Raw genomic sequence first — 27,370 nt, 5'->3', positions numbered from 1 at the left:
CAAAAATGCGAATATCTCTCTATTCCGAGATCGTATCGACGAACGGTTTAGTGAGTTGGAAACTAGACTCATAGATCTTAAATTTGATAGGTAGATCACCCCATAATTCTAAGCACATTGGGAGAAAAATGCAGTAACATTTGACCTAAAGTTTAAGTAAAATTATAAACCTAAGTTGCGACAACTTTTATCGACTTTTGTTTCATAAATCGCTTGACTTCAAGACTTATGATGCGGATATTATATGATTCAAATACATTAAAACAAGACCTCTTGGGACAGTTAATCACCTCTAGTGTTACCCGAAAATACGGGTTACAACATCCTTGATTCGTTTAACTTCTAATACTTGTTAACCACTCTTATACACCCTTGTATCGTTTAAGACCAATAGGATTAACTTCTTATCATCTCAAAGATAATCTCTTCTTGGATTTACGTCGACTAACTTACGGCGTGATCTATGGTATGCGAATTTGGGTTGTAACACCCTCTCCCCCTTAGGAACATTCGTCCTCGAATGTAAGGGTTTATGGGGTGTCTAACTCATTGTGGATTCCGACGGAGATTTCCGGCTGAGTTTCCCCTATAAAATGGACACTAGCCAAACTTGCAAGCAGTTAAACCTAACCTATGGCCTTACAAGACTATACAAAGCATTATGGATATGTACATTATCTGCATATTACCATTTTGTATTAAAAAAAAGAGTATTCACAAGCTATTGCTTACCTCATAGAGCCGTTTCACCTTATAATGCGTCCTTCTTTCCCCCGGCATCCTCGTTATCTTCACTCTGGAATAGGTAAGGGTATTTAGACTTCATCTCCTCTTCTGCTTCCCATGTCATTTCTTCTATATTCTTGTTCCTCCATAATACTTTCACGGAAGCTACATCCTTTGTTCTCAGCTTGCGGACTTGTCGATCTAATATAGCCACTGGCACTTCATCATATGATAGATCCTTTGTAACTTGTACATCTTTGATAGGGATGACCCGAGAAGGGTCTCCAATACATTTCCTCAACATAGATACATGGAATACCGGGTGGACAAATTCCAATTCAGATGGCAATTCTAACTCGTAAGCAACCTGTCCAATTCGTCGAAGAATTTTGTACGGCCCAAGTGCTAATGATGCCCCTCTCAATATTGTTTATTGTTTACTTAGACCACTGTCAAAAGCGAGCATAATTCTGGGATTCTCCCGATAGATTCCATTATCTTTACTACATATATCACTTAGACGCAACATCTACAGGATTAATAACTGGAAATCTGCAATTTCAACAATCAATATACGACAATTGTACAATCCTATCTATGGGCAATGCTTGGTTTCTGAAACTGCTTGCATGCCTTAACGCCTTGTCACATAGAAATCATGTCTATAGGGATTTAAGTTCTTAATTCTGAACTTCTTAACATACAATTTGTCTTGCATGTATTTGTTGCTTAAGTGTGGAGGCAAATTTGAGCCTTGACCGCCTATATGTGAAGTCCAATGTGTTTTGTTTGTCGCCTAGATTTGACATTTCTGAGCAGCCTAAGTGAGGTCTAGAACCATCCAAAGTAAAGGTCTAATACCTCCTGGACCATAGATATGGGACGGGTAGTGCATGCATAGGGTACGACCTATAATTGAATTAGAACGCTTTTAGGTAACAACTTTAACATAGTAATCGGGTAGTAGAAGATGATAGTCTGTGCCCGCTAAATAATATGAGTAACACACCATCTTGAGGGAGTTACGAAGTATTATTTATGTTGCACGGGATGATCCTTTAGGCTAAAAAACTTAGGACCCCCTCCTCTTTATATGTTGTTATTAGATCTAAATAGTTGTATCCCTATATTCGCACTAATATCTGTATTAATCATGTCGTAATAAAGTTCTTTGACTTCTGAATTCCCTTTGTTTATTTGATCATCTAGCTTAATCGTAATCCACATAATCTTAAGTTCGGCCGGACCCACAGTGGTGGACCTCGAGGAGTGCCTAACACCTTCTCTTTGAGGTAACTTGAGCCCTTACCCGATCTTTGGTGACGTAGATTAATCAAACAGAGTTATTTGCAAATAGGTTCCCTAACGCCCCATAAAAATCGTTAGGTGACGACTCTTCTCTTTTAATACCTCCTTAAAAGAGTTGTCACATGTTGAAGCCCTTTTTCGCGAGAAAGACGGGGCATGACAACTGGTTCCGCCAAGAAATGGTGGAGAGATTATTTGTTGACCAGACTAGCTGGATCGCCTACTCTTACTTGGGACCAGTTCTCTCATCTCTTTCTAGAGAAGTTTCTCCATATCACACTGAGAGAGGAGCACCATCGTCAGTTCGAGCATCTCCAGCAGGTCAGTATGACTGTTACCCAGTATGAGACCCGTTTTGTGGATTTGGCCCGTCATGCTCTTCTTCTGCTTCCTACCGAGAGAGAGAGAGAGAGAGAGAGAGAGAGAGAGAGAGAGAGAGAGAGAGAGAGAGAGAGAGAGAGAGAGGGTGAGGAGGTTTATTGAGGGACTTGCTCAGCCTATCAGATTGCAGATGGCTAAGTAGACTGGGAGTGAGATTTCTTTTCAGGCGGCTGCCAATGTCGCTAGGCGAGTCGATATGGTTCTTTCTTAGGGAGGTCAGGGGTCTGACAAGAGACCATGTCATTCTGGGGGGTTCAGCGGTGCCTCATTTGGAGGCAGGGGTACTTTTGGTAGAGGCCATTCTCCCAGGCCGTTTCATTCCGCACTCCAGGAATCCCACAGTGCCTCAGGTGGTCGTGGCCTTCATATGCCTTATTCCAACCAGCTAGCCTACAGTACACCACCATCTACTATTAGTGCACCTCCACTCCAGAGTTTTTAGGGTAGTTACTCAGGTCGACAAGGTCAGTTTTAGGTCAGAAGTCACAGCACCCGAGGTCCTGTTATACTTGTGGTGATGTGAGGTACATTGCTAGATTTTGCCCTCGGGCATCGGGCAGCTCACAGCATCAAGGTTCTCGTGCTATGATTTTGGCACCAGTTGCTGCACCGCCTGCTCAGCCAGGCAGAGGCAGGGGTCATGCAGCCAGAGGTAGAGGCCAGACTGTTAGAGGTGGAGGTCAAGCCGTGAGAGGTAGAGGCCAGCCATCTAGGGCCTATCTTAGAGATGTAGTTCAGAGTGGTGGGGCTTAGCCCCGATGTTATGCTTTTCCAGCCAGGCCTGAGGCTGAGTTATCTGATGCTATTATCAGGTACTGTTTCAGTTTGCAGTAGAGATGCTTCAGTTCTATTGGATCCGGGTTCTACTTATTCCTACGTGTCATCCTATTTTGCTTCATATTTAGTTGTGCCTCGTGATTTTTTGAGTGCTCCTATGTATGTGTCCACACCTGTGGGGGATGCTATTATTGTAGATCATGTTTATCGTTCGTGTGTGGTCACCATTAGGGGTCTTGAGACTCGTGTAGATCTTCTACTTCTCGATATGGCCGATTTTGATGTCATTTTGGGTATGGATTGGCTGTCACCTTATCATGCTATATTGGATTGTCACGCTAAGACGGTGACCTTAGCCTTGCCAGGGTTGCCTCGATTAGAGTGGAGAGGGACTCCTGGCCATTCTACTAGTAGGGTTATTGTTATACCCTGTGTATCCCAAGGTGACGTAATGCATATAAAACTTGTTAATCATTATTTAAATTATTTTAAAGTCATAATATGGCTATATATGATGTTTGAATAGAAAATATAAAGTTTGAAAAAAATCGGATTAAAGTTGCGGAACAAAACCGACTAAGGATTTGCCTTGTAATAGAGCTTTTTGAGAAATACATTTCGTGTGATATATGAGGTCTTTTGGGACATATTATATACCAAATTGAAGGTCTTGTAATGTAGCTTCCAATGCTCTTAACCTTTTGTTCATACAACAACCGGATAAAAAGTTATAAGCGCTAGAAGAAGAACCAATGCGAGGGTGCCAAGTAGCAAATTTTCACTTTTCAAACAAAATGGGTATTTATATCCTTATCTCGTTTCGTTCTTCCATTTTCTAGAACACACAACCAAATAAGATCCCTAACTTTACTGTTAATCTCTCTGCAAGAGCTTCAAACAAGATTATCATCCCGGGCATGGAATCAAGAAGCGATAACATTAAAATGATCCCTACGACGTAAGTATCGCTATATCGCCTCTTTGTTTCCTTGTAGTTTGAGTTTTGGAAGGTACTTCATAGTTAAGAAAACATGTACTTTCTGTATTTAAGTGTTTAAATATCAATGAAGGTTGATAAATTTATTTCCTAATTGTTAGAACTCACGAGACGGTGACCGGAAGCCATACGTTCGAGTTATTCACTTGTAGTGGACTATTTTGTGGATTGTTTTGTGTTGCTGTTGGTCTGTGTGTTGTACTACTGTTTTGTGGACTTTTTTAGGAGTAAGGTTGTGGAGAAACACCACATAAATTTAGGGTGGTGGTCTGGTCGTTCGTCGTAACATGTTTGGGCCGTTTGACCCTACTACGGTGGTCGTTTTGTGTATGAAGAGATTGGGGTGTGTTGGGATGTTTTGCAGTATTTTGTGGTGTATATAAGGTTGGAAATTAATGTATACATGTTGATATTGTTGTGTTTGGTGTTATCTTGAATTTGAAGGAAGTTAGGATTATAGGGGAGATGCTGCCCGTTTTAATACAAAATAAGCTTGTTGTTCGTTGTGCGATAGTTGTACCTTTCGTAACTTAATGATATTATTATTATTGTTGTTTTAGATTAAGGTACGAAGAGGCGATTTCAACTTGGTGATTGGAAAGATTGTGATAAGGTATGTTAAGGCTATCTCTTCTTTCCTTTTTGGCATGATCCATATGATGCAGGAAATGAGCAAGTACGCAACTTTCACAAATAATTCTATTCCTAGAAGTACTAGTGTTGCCTATGTTCTTGATTCTCCATATGTCCTACTATCATATCGTCTATTCATGGGTCTTATGATATTCCGGGAGATATTATAGATTTACTTCCTTATGCATTGCATTCATTTATACATGTACATTGACCCATGACCAGATGGCGTTATATACGCATATATTATATGTATATGGAATATGGAAAAGGTTATGGCGTTATATACGCACCACCACCTGATCAGCTGGTATACATTGATGATTGCGCCCACAGTGGCTGAGATGATATGATGGGATGCCTTCAGAGGCTTGATGATGTTATGTACGCATATACTTATGCATGATATGACATTTATACGCACATGCATGACATTATAAATATTTTCATGATTCATAGAGCTATTCAGACTTACAGGTTGAGTTCATTACTCCATGTTTCTTTCATGCCTTACATACTCGGTACTTTATTTGTACTGATGTCCCTTTTTCCTGGGGATGCTGCGTTCCATGCCCGCAAGTCCCGATAGACAGGTTGAGAATTCTCCTTGTAGGCTATCAGCTCAGCAGGAGGTGTTTGTGCACTCCACTTGCTCCGAAATTTCCTATCTTGTCAGTATGATTTGAATATGTATTAATTGGTATGACGGGGCCCTGTCCTGACCTTTGTGACATTTATGTACTCTTAGAGGCTTGTAGACAAATTACATGCATATGGATACTTGTATGGCCTTATCGTCCTATGTCTTGAGTATACAAATGATTATGTCGGCCTTATAGGCTCGTATGTCACATGTATAAGTTTCTATATCTTGTTGGGTCATCCTATGACTAGTATTCTCTTATGTTTTATTCTAGTTATCTCATGACGACCTTTCCGGTTCATTTACCCATGATAGTATGATACGAATGATACGTTACGTTGGTACTCGGTTGAGTTAGGCATCAGGTGCCCATCGCAGCCCTACAGTTTGGGTCGTGACAAAAGTGGTATCAAAGCAGTTCTGTCCTAGGGAGTATACAAGCCATGTCTAGTAGAGTCTTGTTTATGGGTGTGTTGTGCACCACACTTATAAGCAGGAGGCTACAGGGCATTTAGGGCTGCCACTCTTTCTCCTTACTCTAGATCGCGTGGTAAAGCTCAGTTATAAGAAATTGAACTTCCTAAATTCTATTTTATTCGTTATACAACGACATCTAAATCTAGAAAGACAGTTTGTAAGAGATTGAATGTGGCAGTGGAAGAATTGAGTTCGAGGAACTCGATTTTGCGTCATGCTTATGATGAGTAAATGTAAGGCCTTCAATAAATATGTGTGTACTACGACGTGTGAACCTCCTGATAAGGAGACCTAAGGCATGAATATCTATCTACCTCTATGGTAAAAAGCAACGAGAGAATCATAATGTCGATACAAGTTTCAAAAAGTAAAAGAAGCTAGGTCAGGAAAGATACGAGGTACCCAGTTAGTGAAGATTATCTGTATTAACAATTCAGGCAGAGAAATATAAGCATGCTGAGTTACTTTCAACAATAACAAAGATATATTCACTTGACAACATCCATTTCAGTTATCCCCTGTGGGAGCTAACAAATATAATTTAAGAGAAGGATGTGATATCAACATCCAACTGGGGTTAGAGTAACCCAAAATTGTGGATGGATTGTTATCATTAGCTCACATTTCTGAGGGATATTGCAAACGTAGTAATGGTTCTCCTTGCAAGACACCCAGATGGTGCACTCTAGAATAGTACAATCAGACATGAATACTAGAATGTTCAGAAATTTCAGAAGATTGGCATTGGAATCCTAGAAGGGATAAATATTTACCTTTGTATGGATCTTGTCCCTAGTAAAGAGAGAGTGTTAGGCGACCCGAAGAACCAGTGAGTTGAATCAAGGGGGGCTAAAAGTGAAATAATATTTTGAAGAAGTTTTCATAATAAGGTGATATACAAAAATATTAGCAGGAGAATAAGAAGAAAGTAAATGAAGCATTATGAGTAAGATGTGATAAATAGATGATAACGGTAAATCAAAATATGACAGGACTACAGATTTTATAGTCAAGTGAAGGAAAAGACAAGAAGTTACATGCCTTGAGACAATAAAAGAGTATAAGCCATAAAGTCATGTCCCCATTTCGAGAAATGAATTGGTGACTCATACGTGATTACCAGAAGGAAAAGTTAAACCCCCCGGAGTAATAGAAATTAGTATGGACTAGTGAATAAAATAAACTGATCATGAATTTGGGACCGAAGGATTTGATAATAGTTGACATCATGAGAATTTCAGAGATCGCATTACGGGCGATAATTGAATGGACAACAGAAGATAACTTTTAATGGTCATTCAGGAAGAAGTTTCCCTAAAACAAGAGCTGTGAGCAGAGTTAAGCTTAAAGGACTAAGTGTGCCAGTTACACTAGGTGTCACCTATATGTGTAAGAAATTAATTTATCCCTAGTACAGAAGGCTTACCGCAAGGCAAGTAAGAGTCCGTGAAGATGTGAAAAGACGCCAAATATGAAAAGGTGAAACATTTATAGGTAAATCTTCATAGTAATAAATGTAAGTACTCCCCTAAAGAGGGGAAGATGGTGTGATATGGTATTAAGTCGGAGTTATGTGGTTAAGGTAACTATGGAATAGTAAAGGAAGAATGTGGTAGAAAGGCGAAAGGAATGAGATTGCATTTATTCAGATCCTATGGATATGATACAACTCTAGAACATTATGTAAGCATTACAACGGGGAGAGGCAGAAAGGGTTCCATCACTGGATACATAAGGAGCCAGTGTGCGGGGTAAGTTAAGATAAAGGATATAACCCACGAGAGATTACGCAGAAAATAGATATGATAATAAACTAACGTATAGTTAGTAGTTGATTCAGGAAGAGCTTAGCCATGGCTAAACAAGAGGGTACCGACAAATCAGCAGGTTGTGCAAGATAAACATAGTGAAACCCAACATAGGGAATTCAGTCTCACAAATATGATGACATCGTAATCCTAGAGAAATATTCAGATTGGAGTTGGGGTTGTTAAAGCTACCGTATAAGTGTTACGAAAATAAAAGATATCGGTGCCACTGAGAAGACAGTCAAAAATTTCAGTTTAGAATAAACCTTACGAGCACAAGGGCGCGTAGGTAAGTAATTAAGGATAATTATAAGCGAATAAGAACGTCAAAAATTCTTTCGTGTATACGATATAATAAACTTGCAACTTTACAGAAGTCAAAGGGTCTCTCTTAAGTACTACAAAGAAAGACTAGCTGAGGGAAAAAGGAAGAAGGCTTCAACTTAAGCATAGTGACATAAGGAAGAAATGGTCTTGTAACAACAGTCTCACAACAACATTGTATGCACTCCATAAGAAATTTGCACCTATCGTGGCTAATGAACGGGAAGAAAAAAATAAATCAAAAGATGATATTTGAGATCATATGAATTACATAAATTCTAGTATTTGTGGCAATGATATAAGCCATGTATTCATGCAACAAGTGGCAGAACGACCATGAAAAGTAATTGCTTATGTTTAAAGACAACTAAGAAAGCACGAGAAGAATTATTCGACCCACGATTTAGAGTTAGCCGCGGTGATTCATGCACTAAAGATGTGGAAGCACTATTAGTATGGCATTCATGTTATATATATATATATATATATATATATATATATATATATATGCACGGATCATAAGCGCCTTCAATATATCTTCAATCAAAAGGAATTGAATTTACGCCAAAGGAGATGGTTGGAGCTACTGAAAGACTATGACGTTAATATTTTATACAATCTGGGGAAGGCAAATGTAGTAGCCGATGCCCTCAGCCGTATTTCTATGGGTAGCCTATCATATTTATAGCCAGAGAAGTGTAGGATAGCCCATGTGATTTATCAGCTAGCTAGTCTTAGAGTTCGATTACTGGACTCAAGTGATACCGGAGTTACTATTCAGGACACGACAACATCCTCTTTAGTAACTGAAGTGAAGGAACACCAGTATGAGGATCTTGTGCTATCTCATTATAGAGATACATCCCCTCAAAAGGAAAATACACCATTTGAGATTATAGGAGATGGAGTCCTCAGATATCGAGGTCAATTATGTGTTCTAATATGGCAGGGTTGCGCTAGCAGGTTATGGGAGAAGCTCACTATTCTCGTTATTCTATTTATCCAGGAGCGACGAAGATGTATCATGATATCCTGGGAATATACTTGTGGGACAAAATAAAGAAGGATATAGTAGTGTTTGTTGCTCAGTGCCCAAATTGTCAGCAGGTTAAGATTGAGCATTAGAAACCCTGTGGAATATTACGGGCTATAGAGATTCTAACTTGGAAATGGGAAATAATTAATATGGATTTCATCATAGGCTTACCTCGTACCCAACGCAAGTTCGATGCTAAATGGGTTATTGTCGATAGACTTACAAAAGCAGCCTATTTGCTGTCTGTCAGGACTACTTACTCAGTAGAGGATTATGGAAGGCTTTACATTAGGGAGATAGTACGACTTCATGGTGTCCCTATATTTATTATCTCAGATAGAGGTGCTCAGATTATAGTTAATTTCTGGAGGTCCTTCCAAAAAGGATTGGGGACTCAGGTAAGTTTAGTACAATATTTCATCCCTAGACAGACGGTCAGGCTGAACGTACTATTCAGACACTAGAGGATATTCTACGGGCTTGTGTGATGGACTTCAGGGGTAGCTGGGATGATCATCTTCCACTTATTGAGTTTCATATAATAATAGTTATCATTCTATGATTCAGATGGCTCCATACGAAACTCTTTACAGACGGAAGTGTAGGTCACCTATCGAATGGTTCGAGGTTGGGAAACTTAGTTAGTAGGACCCGAGTTCCTTAGGTTTATTGGATATCCCTCTAAAGTCATTCCAATTGACGATGTTCAGGTTACAAAGCAACTATCATATGAGGAAGCTCCCATTGCTATACTAGATAAACAAGTTTAGAGATTAAGAACTAAGGATGTAGCTTCGGTTAAAGTACTTTGGATTAACAATAATGTGGAGAATATGACTTGGGAAGCTGGAGAAGAAATGAAGACTAGGTATCCTCACTTGTTTCCATTTTCAGAGGAGGATCATACTGAGACATCACAACCTTTAGGTACGTATATGGTACTTGATTCTTATGTTAGTTATTGTTATTAGTCGTGTGAGGCCATTGATGTTATTGATGATTGTGTCTCTGTGTGGCTTTGTATTGTTGGGTTTTCTGTGTGAAAAGTTGGTAGTATTACCATTACGTAGGAAACTCTGCCAAAATTTCTATAGATTTCTGGGAGTTTAACATTCGAGGACGAATGTTTCTAAGGGGGGAAGATCGTTACACCTTGTGCGTCCCAAGGTGACATAATGAATATGAGACTTGTTAATCATGATTTAAGTGATTTTAAAGTCATAATATGGCTATATATGAAGTTTGGATAGAAAATATAAAGTTTGGGAAAAATCGGATAAAAGTTGCGGAAAATACCGACTAAGGATTTGCCTTGTAATAGAGCTTTTTGAGAAATATATTTAGTGTGATATATGAGGTCCTTTTGGGACATATTATATACCAATTGAAGCTCTTGGAATATAGTTTCCAACACTCTTAACCTTTCATTCATACGACACATGGATAAAAAGTTATAAGCGTTGGAAGAAGGATCAATGCGAGGGTGCCAAGGCTCACCTTTTGACTTTTCAAACAAAATGGATATTTATATCCTTATCTCGTTTCTTTCTTCAATTTTCCAGAACACACAACCCAATAAGACCCCTAACTTTACTCTTAAACTCTCTGTAAGAGCTTCAAACAAGATTATCATCTCGGACATGGAATCAAGAAGCGATAACATTAAAACGATCCCTACGACATAAGTATCGCTATATCGCCTCTTTTGTTTCCTTGTAGTTTGAGCTTTGGAAGGTACTTCTAGTTAATAAAACGTTTACTTTCTGTATTTAAGTGTTTAAATATAAAGGAAGGTTGATAAATTCATTTCCTAATAGTTAGAACTCACGGGACGGTGATCGGAAGCCGTGAGTTCGAGTTATTCACTTATAGCGGACTGTTTTATGGATTATTTTGTGTTGATGTTGGGCTGTGTGTTTTAATACTGTTTTGTGGAGTTTTGGAGGAGTAATGTTGTGGAGAAACACCACATAAATACAGGGTGGTGGTCTGGTCGTTCGTATTTTCGGGCCGTTTGACCCTACTACGGTGGCCGTTTTGTGTATGAAGATATAAGGGTGTGTTGGGCTGTTTTGTAGTATTTTGTGGTGTATATAAGGTTGGAAAATAATGTATACATGTTGATATTGTTGTATTTGGTGTTATCTTCAATTTGAAAGAAGTAAGGATTATAGGGGAGATGCTGCTCGTTTTAATACAAAATAAGCGTGTTGTTCGTTGTGCGATAGTTGTACCTTTCGTAACTTAATGATAGTATTATTATTGTTGTTTTAGATTAAGGTATAAAGAGGCGATTTACACTTGGTGATCTGAAAGATTGTGATAAGGTATGTTAAGGCTATCCCTTCTTTTCTTTTTGGCACGATCCATATAATGCAAGAAATGAGCAAGTACGCAACTTTCACAAATAATTCTATTCCTAGAAGTACTAGGGTTGCCTATGTTCTTGATTCCCCATATGTCCTACTATCATATCGTCTGTTCATGGGTCTTATGATATTTCGGGAGATCTTATAGATTTACTTCCTTATGCATTGCATTCATTTATACATGTACATTGACGCATGACCAGATAACGTTATATACGCGTATATTATATGTCTATGGGATATGGAAAAGGTTATGGCATTATATACGCACCACCACCTAATCAGTTGGTATACGTTGATGATTTCGCCCACAGTGGCTGAGATGATATGATGGGATGACCTCAGTGGCTTGATGATGTTATGTACGGATATACTTATGCATGGTATGACATTTATACGCACATGCATGACATTATAAATATTTGCATGATTCACAGAGCTATTCAGACTTACAGGTTGAGTTCCTTACTCCATGTTTCTTTCATGCCTTACATACTCGGTACTTTATTTGTACTGACATCCCTTTTGCCTGGGGACGCTGCGTTCCATGCCCGCAGGTCCCGATAGACAGGTTGAGAGTTCTCCTAGTAGGCTATCAACTCAGTATAAGGTGTTTGTGCACTCCACTTGCTTTGGAGTTGCCTATTTGGTCAGTATGACTTGAATATGTATTGATTGGTATGACGGGGCCCTGTCCCAACCTTTATAACATTTATGTACTCTTAGAGAGTTGTAGACAGATGACATGTATATGGATACTTTTATGGCCTTATCGGCCTATGTCTTGAGTATACAAATGATTATGTCGACCTTATAGGCTCGTATGTCACATGTATAAGTTTCTATATCATGTTGGATCGTTCTATGTCTAGTATTCCCTTATGGTTTATTCTAGTTATCTCATGACGACCTTTCCGGTTCATTTACCCATGATAGTATGATAAGAATGATACGTTACGTTGGTACTCGGTTGAGTTAGGCATCGGGTGCCCGTCGCGGCCCTACGGTTTGAGTCGTGACAAAAGTGGTATCAGAGCAGTTCTATCCTAGGGAGTCTACAAGTTGTGTCTAGTAGAGTCTTGTTTATGGGAGTGTTGTGCACCACACTTATAATCAGGAGGCTACAAGGCATTTAGGGCTGTCACTCTTTCTTCTTACTCTAGATCGCGTGGTAGAGCTTAGTTGTAAGAAATTCAAATTCCTAAATTCTATTTTATTCGTTATACAACGACATCTACATTAAGAAAGACAGTTGGTAAGAGATTGAATGTGGATGTGGAAGAGTTGAGTCCGAGGTACTCAATTTTGCGTCATGCTTATGATGAGTAAATGTAAGGCCTTCAGTAGATATGTGTGTACTACGACGTGTGAACCTCTTGATAAGGAGACCTAAGGCATGAATATCTATCTACCCCTATGGTAAAAAGCAACATGAGAATCAAAAGGTAGATATAAGTTTTAACAAGTAAAAGAAGCTAGGTGAAGAAAGATACGAGGTACCCAGTTAGTGAAGATTATCTGTTTTTTTCAATTCTTGCAGAGAAATATTAGCATTCTGAGTTACTTTCAACAATAACAAAGATATATTCACTTGACAACACCCATTTCAGTTATTCCCTGTGGGAGCTAACAAATATAATTTAAGAGAAGGATGGGATATCAACATCCAACTGGGGTTAGAGTAACCCAAAATTGTGGATGGATTGTTATCATTAGCTCACATTTCTGAGGGATATTGCAAACGTAGTAATGGTTCTCCTTGCGAGACACCCAGATGGTGCACTCTAGAATAGTACAATAAGATATGAATACTAGAATGTTCAGAAATTTCAGAAGATTGGCATTGGAATCCTAGAAGGGATAAATATTTACCTTTGTATGGATCTCGTCCCTAGTAAAGAGAGAGTGTTAGGCGACCCGAAGAAGCAGTGAGTTGAATCAAGGGGGGCTAAAAGTGAAATAATGTTTTGAAGAAGTTTTCATAATAAGGTGATATACAAAAATATTAGCAGGAGAATAAGAATAAAGTAAATGAAGCATTATGAGAAAGATGTGATAAATAGATGATAACGGTAAATCAAAATATGACAGGACTATAGATTCTATAGTCAAATGAAGGAAAAGACAAGAAGTTAGTATAAGCCATAATGTCATGTCCCCATTTCGAGAAATGAGTTGGTGACTCAAACATGATTACTAAAAGGAGAAGTTAGACCCCCCAGAGTAATAGAAATTAGTATGGGCTAGTGAATCAGATAAACTGAACATGAATTCGGGACCGAAGGATTTGATAATAGTTGACATCGTGAGAATTTCAGAGATCGCGTTCCGGGCGATAATTGAATGGACAACAGAAGAATAACTTTTAAAGGTCATTCAGGAAGACGTTTCCCTAAAACAAGCGCTGTGAGCAGAGTTAAGCTTAAGGGACTTAGTGTGCCTGTTACACTAGGTGTCACCTTTGTGTGTAAGAAATTAAATTATCCCTCGTACAGAAGGGTTACCGCAAGGCAATTAAGAGTCCGTGAAGATGTGAAAAGATGCCAAATATGAAGAGGTGAAACATTTATAGGTAAATCTTCATAGCAATAAATATTAGTACTCCCCTAAAGGGGGGAAAATAGTGTGATATGGTATTAAGTCGGAGTTATGTGGTTAAGGTAACTATGGAATAGTAAAGGAATAATGTGGTAGAAAGGTGAAAGTATTGAGATTGCATTTATTCAGATCCTACGGATATGATACAACTCCAGAACATTATGTAAGCATGATAACGGGGAGAGGCAGAAAGGGTTCCATCACTAGATGTTATTGATATAAGTGCAAATAAACACTGGATACATAAGGAGCCGGTGTGCGGGGTAAGTTAAGACAAAGGGTATAACCTACGAGAGATTACACAAAATATAGATATGATAATGGACTAATGTATAGTTAGTAGTTGATTCAGGAAGAGCCTAGCCATGGCTAAATAAGAGGGTACCGACAAATCAGCAGGTTATGAAAGATAAACATAGTGAAATCCAACATAGGGAATTTAGTCTCTCAAATATGATGACATCGTAATCCTTGAGAAATGTTCAGATAGGAGTTGGGGTTGTTAAAGGTACCGTATAAATGTTACGAAAATAAAAAAAATAAACAGTCAAATATTTTAGTTCAGAATCAACCTTACGAGCACAAGGGCGTGGAGGTAAGTAATTAAGGATAATTATAGGCGAGTAAGAACGTCAAAAATTCTTTCGTCTATATGATGTAATAAACTCGCAGCTTTACAGAAGTCAAAGGGCCTCTCTTAAGTACTACAAAGAAAGACTAGCTGAGCGAATAAGGAAGAAGGCTTCAACTTAAGCATAGTGACATAAGGAAGAAATGGTCTTGTAACAACAGTCTCACAACAACATTGTATGCACTCCATAAGAAATTTGCACCTATCGTGGCTAATGAACGGGAAGAAAAAAATAAATCAAAAGATGATATTTGAGATCATATGAATTACATAAATTCTAGTATTTGTGGCAATGATATAAGCCATGTATTCATGCAACAAGTGGCAGAACGACCATGAAAAGTAATTGCTTATGTTTAAAGACAACTAAGAAAGCACGAGAAGAATTATTCGACCCACGATTTAGAGTTAGCCGCGGTGATTCATGAACTAAATATGTGGAGGCACTATTAGTATGGCATTCATGTTGATATATATACGAATCATAAGCGCCTTCAATATATCTTCAATAAAAAGGAATTGAATTTACGCCAAAGGAGATGGTTGGAGCTACTGAAAGACTATGACGTTAATATTTTATACCATCCGGGGAAGACGAATTTAGTAGTCGATGCCCTCAGCAATAGATCTATGGGTATACTGTCATATTTACAGCCATAGAACTGTGGGATAGCCCATGAGATTCATCATCTAGCTAGTCTTGGAGTTCGATTACTGGACTAAGGTGATTCCGGAGTTACTATTCAGGACACTACAACATCTTCTTTAGTAAATGAAGTGAAGGAACGCCAGTATGAGGATCCTGTGCTATCTCATTACATAGATACATCCACTCAAAAGGAGAATATACCATTTGAGATTACAGGAGATGGAGTCCTCAGATATCGAGGTCGATTATGTGTTCTAATGTGTCTGGGTTGGGCCACCAGTTTATGTGAGAAGCTCACTATTCTGATTATTCTATTTATCCAGGAGCGACGAAGATGTATCATGATATCAGGGGAATATACTGGTAGGACGAAATGAAGAAGGATATAGTAGAGTTTGTTGCTCAGTGCCCAAATTGTCAGCACGTTAAGATTAAGCATCAGAAACCCTGTGGATTATTACGGGTTATAGAGATTCTAACTTGGAAATGGGAAGTGATTAATATGGATTTCATCATAGGCTTACCTCGTACCCAACATAAGTTCGATGCTAAATGGGTTATTGTCGATAGACTTGCAAAAGCTTCCCATTTGCTGTCTATCAGGACTACTTACTCAGTAGAGGATTATGCAAGGATTTACATTAGGGATATAGTACAACTTCATGGTGTCCCTATATCTAATATCTCAGATAGAGGTGCTCAGTTTACAGTTAATTTCTGGAGGTCCTTCCAAAAACGATTGGGGACTCAGGTAAGTTTTAGTAGACAATATTTCATCCCCAGACAGACGGTCAGGCTGAATGTACTATTCAGACACTGGAGGATATTTTACGGGCTTGTGTGATGGATTTCAGGGGTAGCTGGGATGATCATCTTCCATTTATTAAGTTTCGTATAATAATAGTTATCATTCCAGGATTCAGATGGCTCCATACGAAGCTCTTTACAGACGGAAGTGTAGGTCACCTATCGAATAGTTCGAGGTTGGGGAAACTAAGTTAGTAGGACCAGAGTTCCTTCGGTGTATTGGAGATCCCTCTAAAGTCATCCAATTGACGATGTTTAGGTTACAGAGCAGCTATCATATAAGGAAGCTCCTATTGCTATACTAGATAGACAAGTTCAGAGATTAAGAACTAAGGATGTAGCTTCGGGTAAAGTACTTTGGATTAACAATAATGTGGAGGATATGACTTGGGAAGCTTGAGAAGAAATGAAGACTATGTATCCTCAATTGTTTCCATTTCCGGAGGAGGATCAGACTGAGATATCACAACCTTTAGGTACGTATATGGTACTTGATTCTTATTTAGGCGATCGAGGTTCGGGGGCCCGGACCCACTCGGAAGGCGTGGGCTATAGCACACGAAAATATGGCAATTGGGCGGAATTCTAGTTTTTAGGCCGTAAAACGCAAAACAACGAGGAACGGCCATGGCGGGGCGGTGACTATGGTTCCTTAGGTCGTATTTGATGGCCCCGAATAATTTTAGACGATCGGTAGGCATGGGCTATAGCTCACAAAAATATGGGAATCGGGCGAAATTCTAGTGTTTTGGCCATAAAATGCAAAACAACGAGGAACAGCCACGGCAGGACGGTGACTATGGTTCCTTAGGTCGTATTTGATTGCTCGGAAAAAGTTTAGGCGATCGGGGTACGGGGGCCCGGTCCCACTCGGAAGGCGTTGGCTATAGCACACGAATATATGCGAATCAGGCGGAATTCTAGTTTTTTGGCCGTAAAACTCAAAACAACAAGAAACGGCCATGGCGGGGTGGTTACTATGGTTCCTTAGGTCGTATTTGATGGCCTCGAATAATTTTAGGCAATCGGGGGCTAGGGGCCCGGACCCACTCAAAAGGCATGGGTTATAGCACACGAAAATAAGGGAATCGGGCAAAATTCTAGTTTTTTGGCTGTAAAATGCAAAACAACGAGGAACGGCCACGGCTGGATGGTGACTATGGTTCCTTAGGTCGTATTTGATGGCCCGGAATAATTTTAAGCGATCGTAGCCCGGGGGGCCCGGACTCACTCGGAAGGCGTGGGCTATGGCACACGAATATATGGGAATCGGGCAGAATTCTAGTTTTTTTGCTGTAACCGTGTGAGGCCATTGGTGTTTTTGATGATTGTGACTCTATGTGTCTTTGTATTGTTGGGTTTTATGTGTGAAAAGTTGGTAGTAGTACCATTACGTAGGAGACTCTGCCAAAATTTCTATAGATTTCTAGGAGTTTAACATTCGAGGACGAATGTTTCTAAGGAGGGAAGATCGTTACACCCTGTGCGTCCCAAGGTGACATAATGCATATAAGGCTTGTTAATCATGATTTAAATGATTTTAAAGTCATAATATGGCTATATATGAAGTTTTGATACAAAATATAAAGTTTGGGAAAAATCGGATTAAAGTTGCGGAAAATACCGACTAAGGATTTGCCTTGTAACAGAGCTTTTTGCAAAATACATTTAGTGTGATATATGAGGTCGTTGTGGGATATATTATATACCAAATTGAAGGTCTTGGAATGTAGTTTCCAACACTCTTAACCTTTCGTTCATACGACACCTAGATAAAATGTTATAAGTATTGGAAGAAGGACCACAATGCGAGGGTGCCAAGGCTCACCTTGACTTTTCAAACAAAATGGATATTTATATCCTTATCTTGTTTCTTTCTTCAATTTTCCATAACACACAACCCAATAAGACCCCTAAATTTACTCTTAAGCTCTTTGCAAGAGCTTCCAACAAGATTATCATCCCGGACATGGAATCAAGAAGCGATAATATTAAAACGATCCCTACGACATAAGTATCGCTATATCGCCTCTTTTGTTTCCGTGTAGTTTGAGGTTTGGAAGGTACTTCATAGTTAATAAAACGTGTAATTTCTGTATTTAAGTGTTTAAATATCAAGGAAGGTTAATAAATTCATTTCCTAATGGTTAGAACTCACGGGAAGGTGATCGGAAGCCGTGAGTTCGAGTTATTCACTTGTAGCAGACTGTTTTGTGGATTATTTTGTGTTGCTGTTGGGCTGTGTGTTTTACTACTGTTTTGTGGAGTTTTGGAGGAGTAATTTTGTGGATAAACACCACATAAATGCAGGGTGGTGGTCTGGTCGTTCGTATTTTCGGGCCGTTTGACCCTACTACGGTGGCCGTTTTGTATATGAAGATATAGGTGTGTGTTGGGCTGTTTTGTAGTATTTTGTGGTGTATATAAGGTTGGAAAATAATGTATACATGTTGATATTATTGTGTTTGGTGTTATCTTGACTTTGAAAGAAGTAAGGATTATAGGGGATATGCAGTCCGTTTTAATACAAAATAAGCTTGTCGTTCGTTGTGCGATAGTTGTACCTTTCGTAACTTATTGATAGTATTATTATTGTTGTTTTAGATTAAGGTACGAAGAGGCGATTTCAACTTGGTGATTGGATAGATTGTGATAAGATATGTTAAGGTTATCCCTTCTTTCCTTTTTGGCATGATCCATATGATGCAAGAAATGAGCAAGTACGCAACTTTCACAAATAATTCTATTCCTAGAAGTACTAGGGTTGCCTATGTTCTTGATTCCCCATATGTCCTACTATCATATCGTCTGTTCATGGGTATTATGATATTCCGAGAGATCTTATAGATTTACTTCCTTATGCATTGCATTCATTTATACATGTACATTGACCCATGACCAGATGACGTTATATACATGTATATTATGTGTATATGGGATATGGAAAAGGTTATGGCGTTATGTACGCACCACCACCTGATCGGCTAGTATACATTGATGATTTCGCCCACAGTGGCTGAGATGATATGATGGGATGCCCTCCGTGGCTTGATGATGTTATGTACGCATATACTTATGCATGGTATGACATTTATACGCACATGCATGGCATTATAAATATTTGCATGATTCATAGAGCTATTCAGACTTATAGGTTAAGTTCCTTACTCCATGTTTCTTTCATGCCTTACATACTCGGTACTTTATTTGTACTGACGTCCCTTTTGCCTGGGGATGCTGCGTTCCATGCCTGCAGGTCCCGATAGACAGGTTGAGAGTTCTCTTAGTAGGCTATCAGCTCAGCAGAAGGTGGTTGTGCACTCCACTTGCTCCGGAGTTGCCTATTTGGTCAGTATGATTTGAATATGTATTGATTGGTATGACGGGGCCCTGTCCCGACCATTATAACATTTATGTACTCTTAGAGGCTTGTAGATAGATGACATGTATATGGATACTTTTATGGCGTTATCGACCTATGTCTTGAGTATACAAATGATTATGTCGACCTTATAGGCTCGTATGTCACATGTATAAGTTTCTATATCATGTTGGGCCGTTCTATGTCTAGTATTTCCTTATGGTTTATTCTAGTTATCTCATGACGACCTTTCCGGTTCATTTACCCATGATAGTATGGTAAGAATGATACGTTACGTTGGTACTCGGTTGAGTTAGGCATTGGATGCCTGTCGCGGCTCTACGGTTTGGGTCGTGTCAAAAGTGGTATTAGAGCAATTCTGTCCTAGGAAATCTACAAGCCGTGTCTAGTAGAGTCTTGTTTATGAGTGTGTTGTGCACCACACTTATAAGCAGGAGGCTATAAGGCATTTAGGGCTGTCACTCTTTCTTCTTACTCTAGATCGCATGGTGGAGCTTAGTTGTAAGAAATTCAAATTCCTAAATTCTATTTTATTCGTTATACAACGACATCTACATCCAGAAAGACAGTTGGTAAGAGATTGAATGTGTCTGTGGAAGAGTTGAGTCCGAGGAACTCGATTTTGTGTCATGCTTATGATGAGTAAATGTAAGGCCTTTAGTAGATATGTGTGTACTACGACGTGTGAACCTCTTGATAAGGAAACCTAAGGCATGAATATCTATCTACCCCTATGGTAAAAAGCAACAAGAGAATCATAAGGTAGATATAAGTTTTAATAAGTAAAAGAAGCTAGGTGAAGAAAGATACGAGGTACCCAGTTAGTGAAGATTATCTGTTTTTTTTAATTCAGGCAGAGAAATATAAGCATTCTGAGTTAGTTTCAACAATAACAAGGATATATTCACTTGACAACACCCATTTCAGTTATTCCCTATGGGAGCTAACAGATATAATATAAGAGAAGGATGAGATATCAGCATCCAACTAGGGTTAGAGTAACCTAAAATTGTGGATGGATTGTTATCATTATCTCACATTTCTAAGGGATATTGCAAACGTGGTAATGGTTCTACTTGTGAGACACCCAGATGGTGCACTCTAGAATAGTACAATAAGATATGAATACTAGAATGTTCAGAAATTTCAGAAGATTGACATTGGAATCCTAGAAGGGATAAATATTTAACTTTGTATGGATCTCGTCCCTAGGAAAGAAAGAGTGTTAGGCGACCCGAAGAACCAGTGAATTGAATCAAGGGGGGCTAAAAGTGAAATAATGTTTTGAAGAAGTTTTCATAATAAGGTGATATACATAAATATTAGCAGGAGAATACGAAGAAAGTAAATGAAGCATTATGAGTAAGATGTGATAAATAAATGATAACGGTAAATCAAAATATGACAGGACTTCAGATTCTATAGTCAAGTGAAGGAAAAGACAAGAAGTTACATGCCTTGAGACAATAAAAGAGTATAAGCCATAATGTCATGTCCCCATTTCGAGAAATGAGTTGGTGACCCAAACGTGATTAAGAAGGAGAAGTTAGACCCCCAGAGTAATAGAAATTAGTATGGGCTAGTGAATAAGATAAACTGAACATGAATTAGGGACCGAAGGATTTGATAATAGTTGACATCGTGAGAATTTCAGATATAGCGTCCCGAGCGATAATTGAATGACAACAGAAGGATAACTTTTAAAGGTCATTCAGGAAAATGTTTCCCTAAAACAAGCGCTGTGAGCAGAGTTAAGCTTAAGGGACTAAGTGTGCCTGTTACACTAAGTGTCACCTTTATGTGTAAGAAATAAAATTATCCCTAGTACAGAAGGGTTACCGCAAGGCAATTAAGAGTCCGTGAAGATGTGAAAAGACGCCAAATATGAAGAGGTGAAACATTTATAGGTAAATCTTCATAGCAATAAATGTTAGTACTCCCCTAAAGGGGGGGAAAATGGTGTGATATGGTATTAAGTCGGAGTTATGTGGTTAAGGTAACTATGGAATAGTAAAGGAAGAATGTGGTAGAAAGGCTAATGGAATGAGATTGCATTTATTCAGATCCTACGGATATGATACAACTCCAGAACATTATGTAAGCATGATGACGGGGAGAGGCAGAAAGGGTTCCATCACTAGATGTTATATGAACACTGGATACATGAGGAGCCAGTGTGCGGGTTAAGTTAAGACAAAGGATATAACCCACGAGAGATTACACAGAATATAGATATGATAATGGACTAACGTATAGTTAGTAGTTGATTCAGGAAGAGCCTAGCCATGGCTAAACAAGAGGGTACTGACAAATCAGCAGGTTGTGCAAGATAAACATAGTGAAACCCAACATAGGGAATTCAGTCTCGCAAATATGATAACATCGTAATCCTTGAGAAATATTTAGATTGGAGTTGGGGTTTTTAAAGGTACCATATAAGTGTTACGAAAATAAAAAAAAATGGTGCCACTGAGAAGATAGTCCAAAATTTCAGTTCAGAATCAACCTTACGAGCACAAGGGCGCGGAGGTAAGTAATTAAGGATAGTTATAGGTAAGTAAGAACGTCAAAAATTCTTTCGTGTATACGGTGTAATAAACTCGCAGCTTTATAGAAGTCAAAGGGTCTCTCTTAAGTACTACAAAGAAAGACTAACTGAGCGAATAAGGAAGAAGGCTTCAACTTAAGCATAGTGACATAAGGAAGAAATGGTCTTGTAACAACAGTCTCACAACAACATTGTATGCACTCCATAAGAAAGTGGCATCTATCGTGGCTAATGAACGGGAAGATAAAAAAATCAAAAGATGATATTTGAGATCATATGAGTTACAGGAAATTCTAGTATTCGTGGGCAATGATATAAGCTATGTATTCATGCAACAAGTGGCAGAACGACCATGAAAAGTAATTGCTTATGTTTAAATACAACTAAGAAAGCACAAGAGGAATTATTCGACACACGATTTAGAGTTAGCCGCGGTGATTCATGCACTAAAGATGTGGAGGCACTATTAGTATGACATTCATGTTGATATATATATATACGGATCATAAGCGCCTTCAATATATCTTCAATCAAAAGGAATTGAATTTACGCCCAAGGAGATGGTTGGAGCTACTGAAAGACTATGACGTTGATATTTTATACCATCTGGGGAAGGCGAATGTAGTAGTCGACGCCCTCAGCCGTAGATCTATGGGTAGCCTGTCATATTTACAACCATAGAAGTGTGGGATAACCCATGAGTTTCATCAATTAGCTAGTCTTGGAGTTCGATTACTGGACTAAGGTGATACCGGAGTTACTATTTTGGACACAGCAACATCCTCTTTAGTAACTGAAGTGAAGGAACGCCAGTATGAGGATCCTGTGCTAGCTCATTACATAGATACATCCCCTCAAAATGATAATACACCATTTGAGATTACAGGAGATGGAGTCCTCAGATATCAAGGTCGATTATGTGTTCTAATGTGGCAGGGTTGGGCCAGCGGGTTATGGGAGAAGCTCACTATTCTCATTATTCTATTTATCCAGGAGCGACGAAGATGTATCATGATATCAGGGGAATATACTAGTAGGACAAATTGAAGAAGGATATATTAGAGTTTGTTGCTCAGTGCTCTAATTGTCAGCAGGTTAAGATTGAGCATCAGAAACCCTGTGGATTATTACAGGCTATAGAGATTCTAACTTGGAAATAGGAAGTGATTAATATGGATTTCATCATAGGCTTACCTCGTACCCAATGTAAGTTCGATGCTAAATGGGTTATTGTCGATAGACTTACAAAAGCAGCTCATTTGCTGTCTATCAGGACTACTTATTCAGTAGAGGATTATGCAAGGCTTTACATTAGGGAGATAGTACGACTTCATGGTGTACCTATATCTGTTATCTCAGATAGAGGTGCTTAGTTTACAGTTAATATCTGGAGGTCCTTCCAAAAAGGATTGGGGACTCAGGTAAGTTTTAGTACAATATTTCATCCCCAGACAGACGGTCAGGCTGAACGTACTATTCAAACACTAGAGGATATTCTACGAGCTTGTGTGATGGACTTCAGGGGTAGCTGGGATGATTATCTTCTACTTATTGAGTTTCATATAATAATAGTTATCATTCCAGGATTCAGATGGCTCCATACGAAGCTCTTTACATACAAAAGTGTAGGTCACCTATCGAATGGTTCAAGGTTGGGGAAACTAAGTTAGTAGGACCAGAGTTCCTTAGGTGTATTAGTGATCCCTATAAAGTCATTCCAGTTGACGATGTTCAGGTTACAGAGCAGCTATCATATGAGGAAGCTCCTATTGCTCTACTAGATAGACAAGTTCAGAGATTAAGAACTAAGGATGTAGCTTCAGTTAAAGTAATTTGGATTAACAATAATGTAAAGGATATGACTTGGGAAGCTGGAGAAGAAATGAAGACTAGGTATCCTCACTTGTTACCATTTCCGTAGGAGGATCAGACTGAGACATTACAACCTTTAGGTACGTATATGGTACTTGATTCTTATGTTAGTTATTGTTATTAGTCGTGTGAGGACATTGGTGTTATTGATGATTGTGGCTATGTGTGGCTTTGTATTGTTGGTTTTTCTGTGTGAAAAGTTTGTAGTATTACCGTTATGTAGGAGACTCTGCCAAAATATCTATAGATTTCTGGGAGTTTAACATTCGAGGACGAATGTTTCTAGGGGGGAAAATCGTTACACCCTGTGCGTCCCAAGGTGACGTAATGAATATGAGACTTGTTAATCATGATTTAAATGATTTTAAAGTCATTATATGTCTATATATGAAGTTTGGATAGAAAATATAAAGTTTGTGAAAAATCGGATTAAAGTTGCGGAAACAACCGACTAAGGATTTGCCTTGTAACAGAGCTTTTAGAGAAATACATTTCATGTGATATATGAGGCCTTTTGGGACATATTATATACCAAATTTAAGGTCTTGGAATATATTTTCCAACTCTCTTAACCATTTGTAAATACGACACCTGGATAAAAAGTTATAAGCGTTGGAAGAAGGACCAATGCAAGGGTACCAAGGCTCACCTTTTGACTTTTCAAACAAAATGGAAATTTATATCCTTATCTCGGTTCTTTCTTCAATTTTCCAGAACACACAACCAAATAAGACCCCTAAAGTTACTCTTAAGCTCTCTTCTAGAGCTTCAAAGAAGATTATCATCCCGGACATGGAATCAAGAAGCGATAACATTAAAACGATCCCTACGACATAAGTATCGCTATATCGCCTCTCTTTTTCCTTGTAGTTTGAGTTTTGGAAGGTACTTCATAGTTAGGAAAATGTTTACTTTCTGTTTTTAAGTGTTTAAATATTAAGGATGGTTGATAAATTCATTTCCTAATTATTAGAACTCACGGGACGGTGATCGGAAGCCGTGAGTTCGAGTTATTCACTTGTAGCTGACCGTTTATGGATTATTTTGTGTTGCTGCTGGGCTGTGTGTTTTACTACTATTTGCTGGAGTTTTGGAGGATTAATGTTGTGGAGAAACACCACATAAATGCAGGGTGGTGGTCTGGTCGTTCGTTGTAACATTTTCGGGCCGTTTGACCCTACTACGGTGGTCGTTTTGTGTATGAAGATATTGGGGTGTGTTGGGCTGTTTTGTAGTATTTTGTAGTATATATAAGGTTGGAAAATAATGTATACATGTTGATATTTTTGTGTTTGGTGTTATCTTGACTTTGAAAGAAGTAAGGATTATAGGGGAGATGTTGCCCGTTTTAATACAAAATAAGCTTGTCGTTCGTTGTGCGATAGTTGTACCTTTCGTAACTTAATGATATTATTATTAGTGTTATTTTAGATTAAGGTACGAAGAGGCGATTTAAATTTGGTGATTGGAAAGATTGTGATAAGGTATGTTAAGGCTATCCCTTCTTTCCTTTTTGGCATGATCCATATGATGCAAGAAATGAGCAAGTACGCAACTTTCACAAATAATTCTATTCCTAGAAGTACTAGGGTTGCCTATGTTCTTGATTCCCCATATGTCCTACTATCATATTGTCTGTTCATGGGTCTTATGATATTTTGAGGGATATTATATATTTACTTCCTTATGCATTGCATTTATTTATACATGTACATTGACCCATGAACAGATGGCGTTATATACGCGTAAATTATGTGTATATGGGAAATGGAAAAGGTTATGGAGTTATATATGCACCACCACCTAATCAGCTGATATACGTTGATGATTTCTCCCACAGTGGCTGAGATGATATGATGGGATGCCCTTAGAGGCTTGATGATGTTATGTACGCATATACTTATGCATGGTATGGCATTTATACGCACATGCATGACATTATATATATTTTCATCATTCACAGATCTATTCAGACTTACAGGTTGAGTTCTTTACTCCATATGTTTTTCATGCCTTACATACTCGGTACTTTATTGTACTGATGTCCCTTTTTCCTGGGGATGCTGCGTTCTATGCCCGCAGGTCCCGATAGACAGGTTGAGAGTTCTCCTAGTAGGCTATCAACTCAGCAGAATGTGTTTGTACACTCCAATTGCTCTGGAGTTGCCTATTTGGTAAGTATGATTTGAATATGTATTGATTGGTATGACGGGGCCTTGTCCCGACCTTTATGACATTTATGTACTTTTAGAGGCTTGTAGACAGATGACATGTATATGGATACTTGTATGGCCTTATCAGCCTATGTCTTGAGTATACAAATGATTATGTCGGCCTTATAGGCTCATATCTCACATGTATAAGTTTCTTTATCATGTTGGGTCGTCTTATGTCTAGTATTCCCTTATGTTTTATTCTAGTTATCTCATGACGACCTTTCCGGTTCATTTACCCATGATAGTATGATAAGAATGATACGTTACGTTAGTACTCAGTTGAGTTAGGCATCGGGTGCCCGTCGCGGCCCTACGGTTTGGGTCGTGACAAAAGTGGTATCAGAGCAGTTCTATCCTAGGGAGTCTACAAGCCATGTCTAGTAGAGTCTTGTTTATGTGTGTGTGTTGTGCACCACACTTATAAGTAGGAGGCTACAAGGCATTTAGGTCTGTCACTCTTTCTTCTTACTCTAGATCGCGTGGTAAAGCTCAGTTGTAAGAAATTCAAATTCCTAAATTCTATTTTATTCGTTATACAACGCCATCTACATCCAGAAAGACAGTTGGTAAGAGACAGAGGTGTTTCCTACAGACTTGCCGGGGATGCCACCCGATAGGGATATTGATTTCTGTATTGACTTGGCTCCGGGCACTCATCCCATTTCGATTCCGCCATACCGTATGGACCCGCCAGAGTTGAAAGAATAGAAGTAACAGTTGCAAGATTTGCTTGATAAGGGCTTTATTAGACCTAGTGTCTCGCCCTGGGGTGCGCCTGTGTTGTTCGTGAAGAAGAAGGATGGATCGATGAGGATGTGCATAGATTACCGGCAGTTGAACAAAGTCACCATCAAGAACAAGTATCCATTGTCGAGGATTGATGACTTATTTGATAAAATTTAGGGTGCCAAGGTGTTTTCGAAGATTGATTTGAGATCTGGCTACCATCAGTTGAGGATTAGGACATGCGATGTCCCTAAGACATCTTTTCAGACTCGTTACGGGCATTATGAGTTTCTAGTGATGTCCTTTGGGTTGACAAATGCCTCATCAACATTCATAGATTTGATGAACCGAGTGTTCAAGTCTTATTTGGACTCCTTTGTGATCATGTTTATTGATATTATCTTGATCTACTCCCACAATCGAGAGGAGCATGAGTAGCATCCCACGATTGCACTTCAGACT

The 27,370-nt window shown here is 38.8% G+C and overlaps 1 protein-coding gene across 1 annotated transcript; it reads left to right on the top strand.

Annotated features, from left to right (window-relative positions):
• The first annotated feature begins 15,730 nt into the window (after positions 1-15,730).
• LOC138894746 (uncharacterized) lies at positions 15,731-25,813 on the top strand. The gene is made up of 4 exons (XM_070179474.1): positions 15,731-16,108; positions 23,454-23,515; positions 23,679-23,987; positions 25,696-25,813. Exons 1-4 carry the CDS (start codon positions 15,731-15,733, stop codon positions 25,811-25,813), a joined length of 867 nt encoding a protein of 288 aa, XP_070035575.1.
• The last annotated feature ends 1,557 nt before the right edge of the window (positions 25,814-27,370 follow it).

Source organism: Nicotiana tomentosiformis, chromosome 6, assembly GCF_000390325.3.
Source record: "Nicotiana tomentosiformis chromosome 6, ASM39032v3, whole genome shotgun sequence".
NCBI classification, from domain to species: Eukaryota; Viridiplantae; Streptophyta; class Magnoliopsida; order Solanales; family Solanaceae; genus Nicotiana; species Nicotiana tomentosiformis.
The sequence above is the reverse complement of the archived record's forward strand: the minus strand, read 5'-3'. Positions and strand labels throughout refer to the sequence as shown.

Coding starts and splice junctions, on each gene's coding strand:
- LOC138894746 (XM_070179474.1), top strand. CDS start 15,731: ATGAAGAAGGATATAGTAGAGTTTGTTGCTCAGTGCCCAAATTGTCAG. Junction 23,516..23,678: donor AAAAAGGATTGGGGACTCAG/GTAAGTTTTAGT, acceptor TTATCATTCCAG/GATTCAGATGGCTCCATACG. Junction 23,988..25,695: donor GGAGAAGAAATGAAGACTAG/GTATCCTCACTT, acceptor ACCCATGAACAG/ATGGCGTTATATACGCGTAA.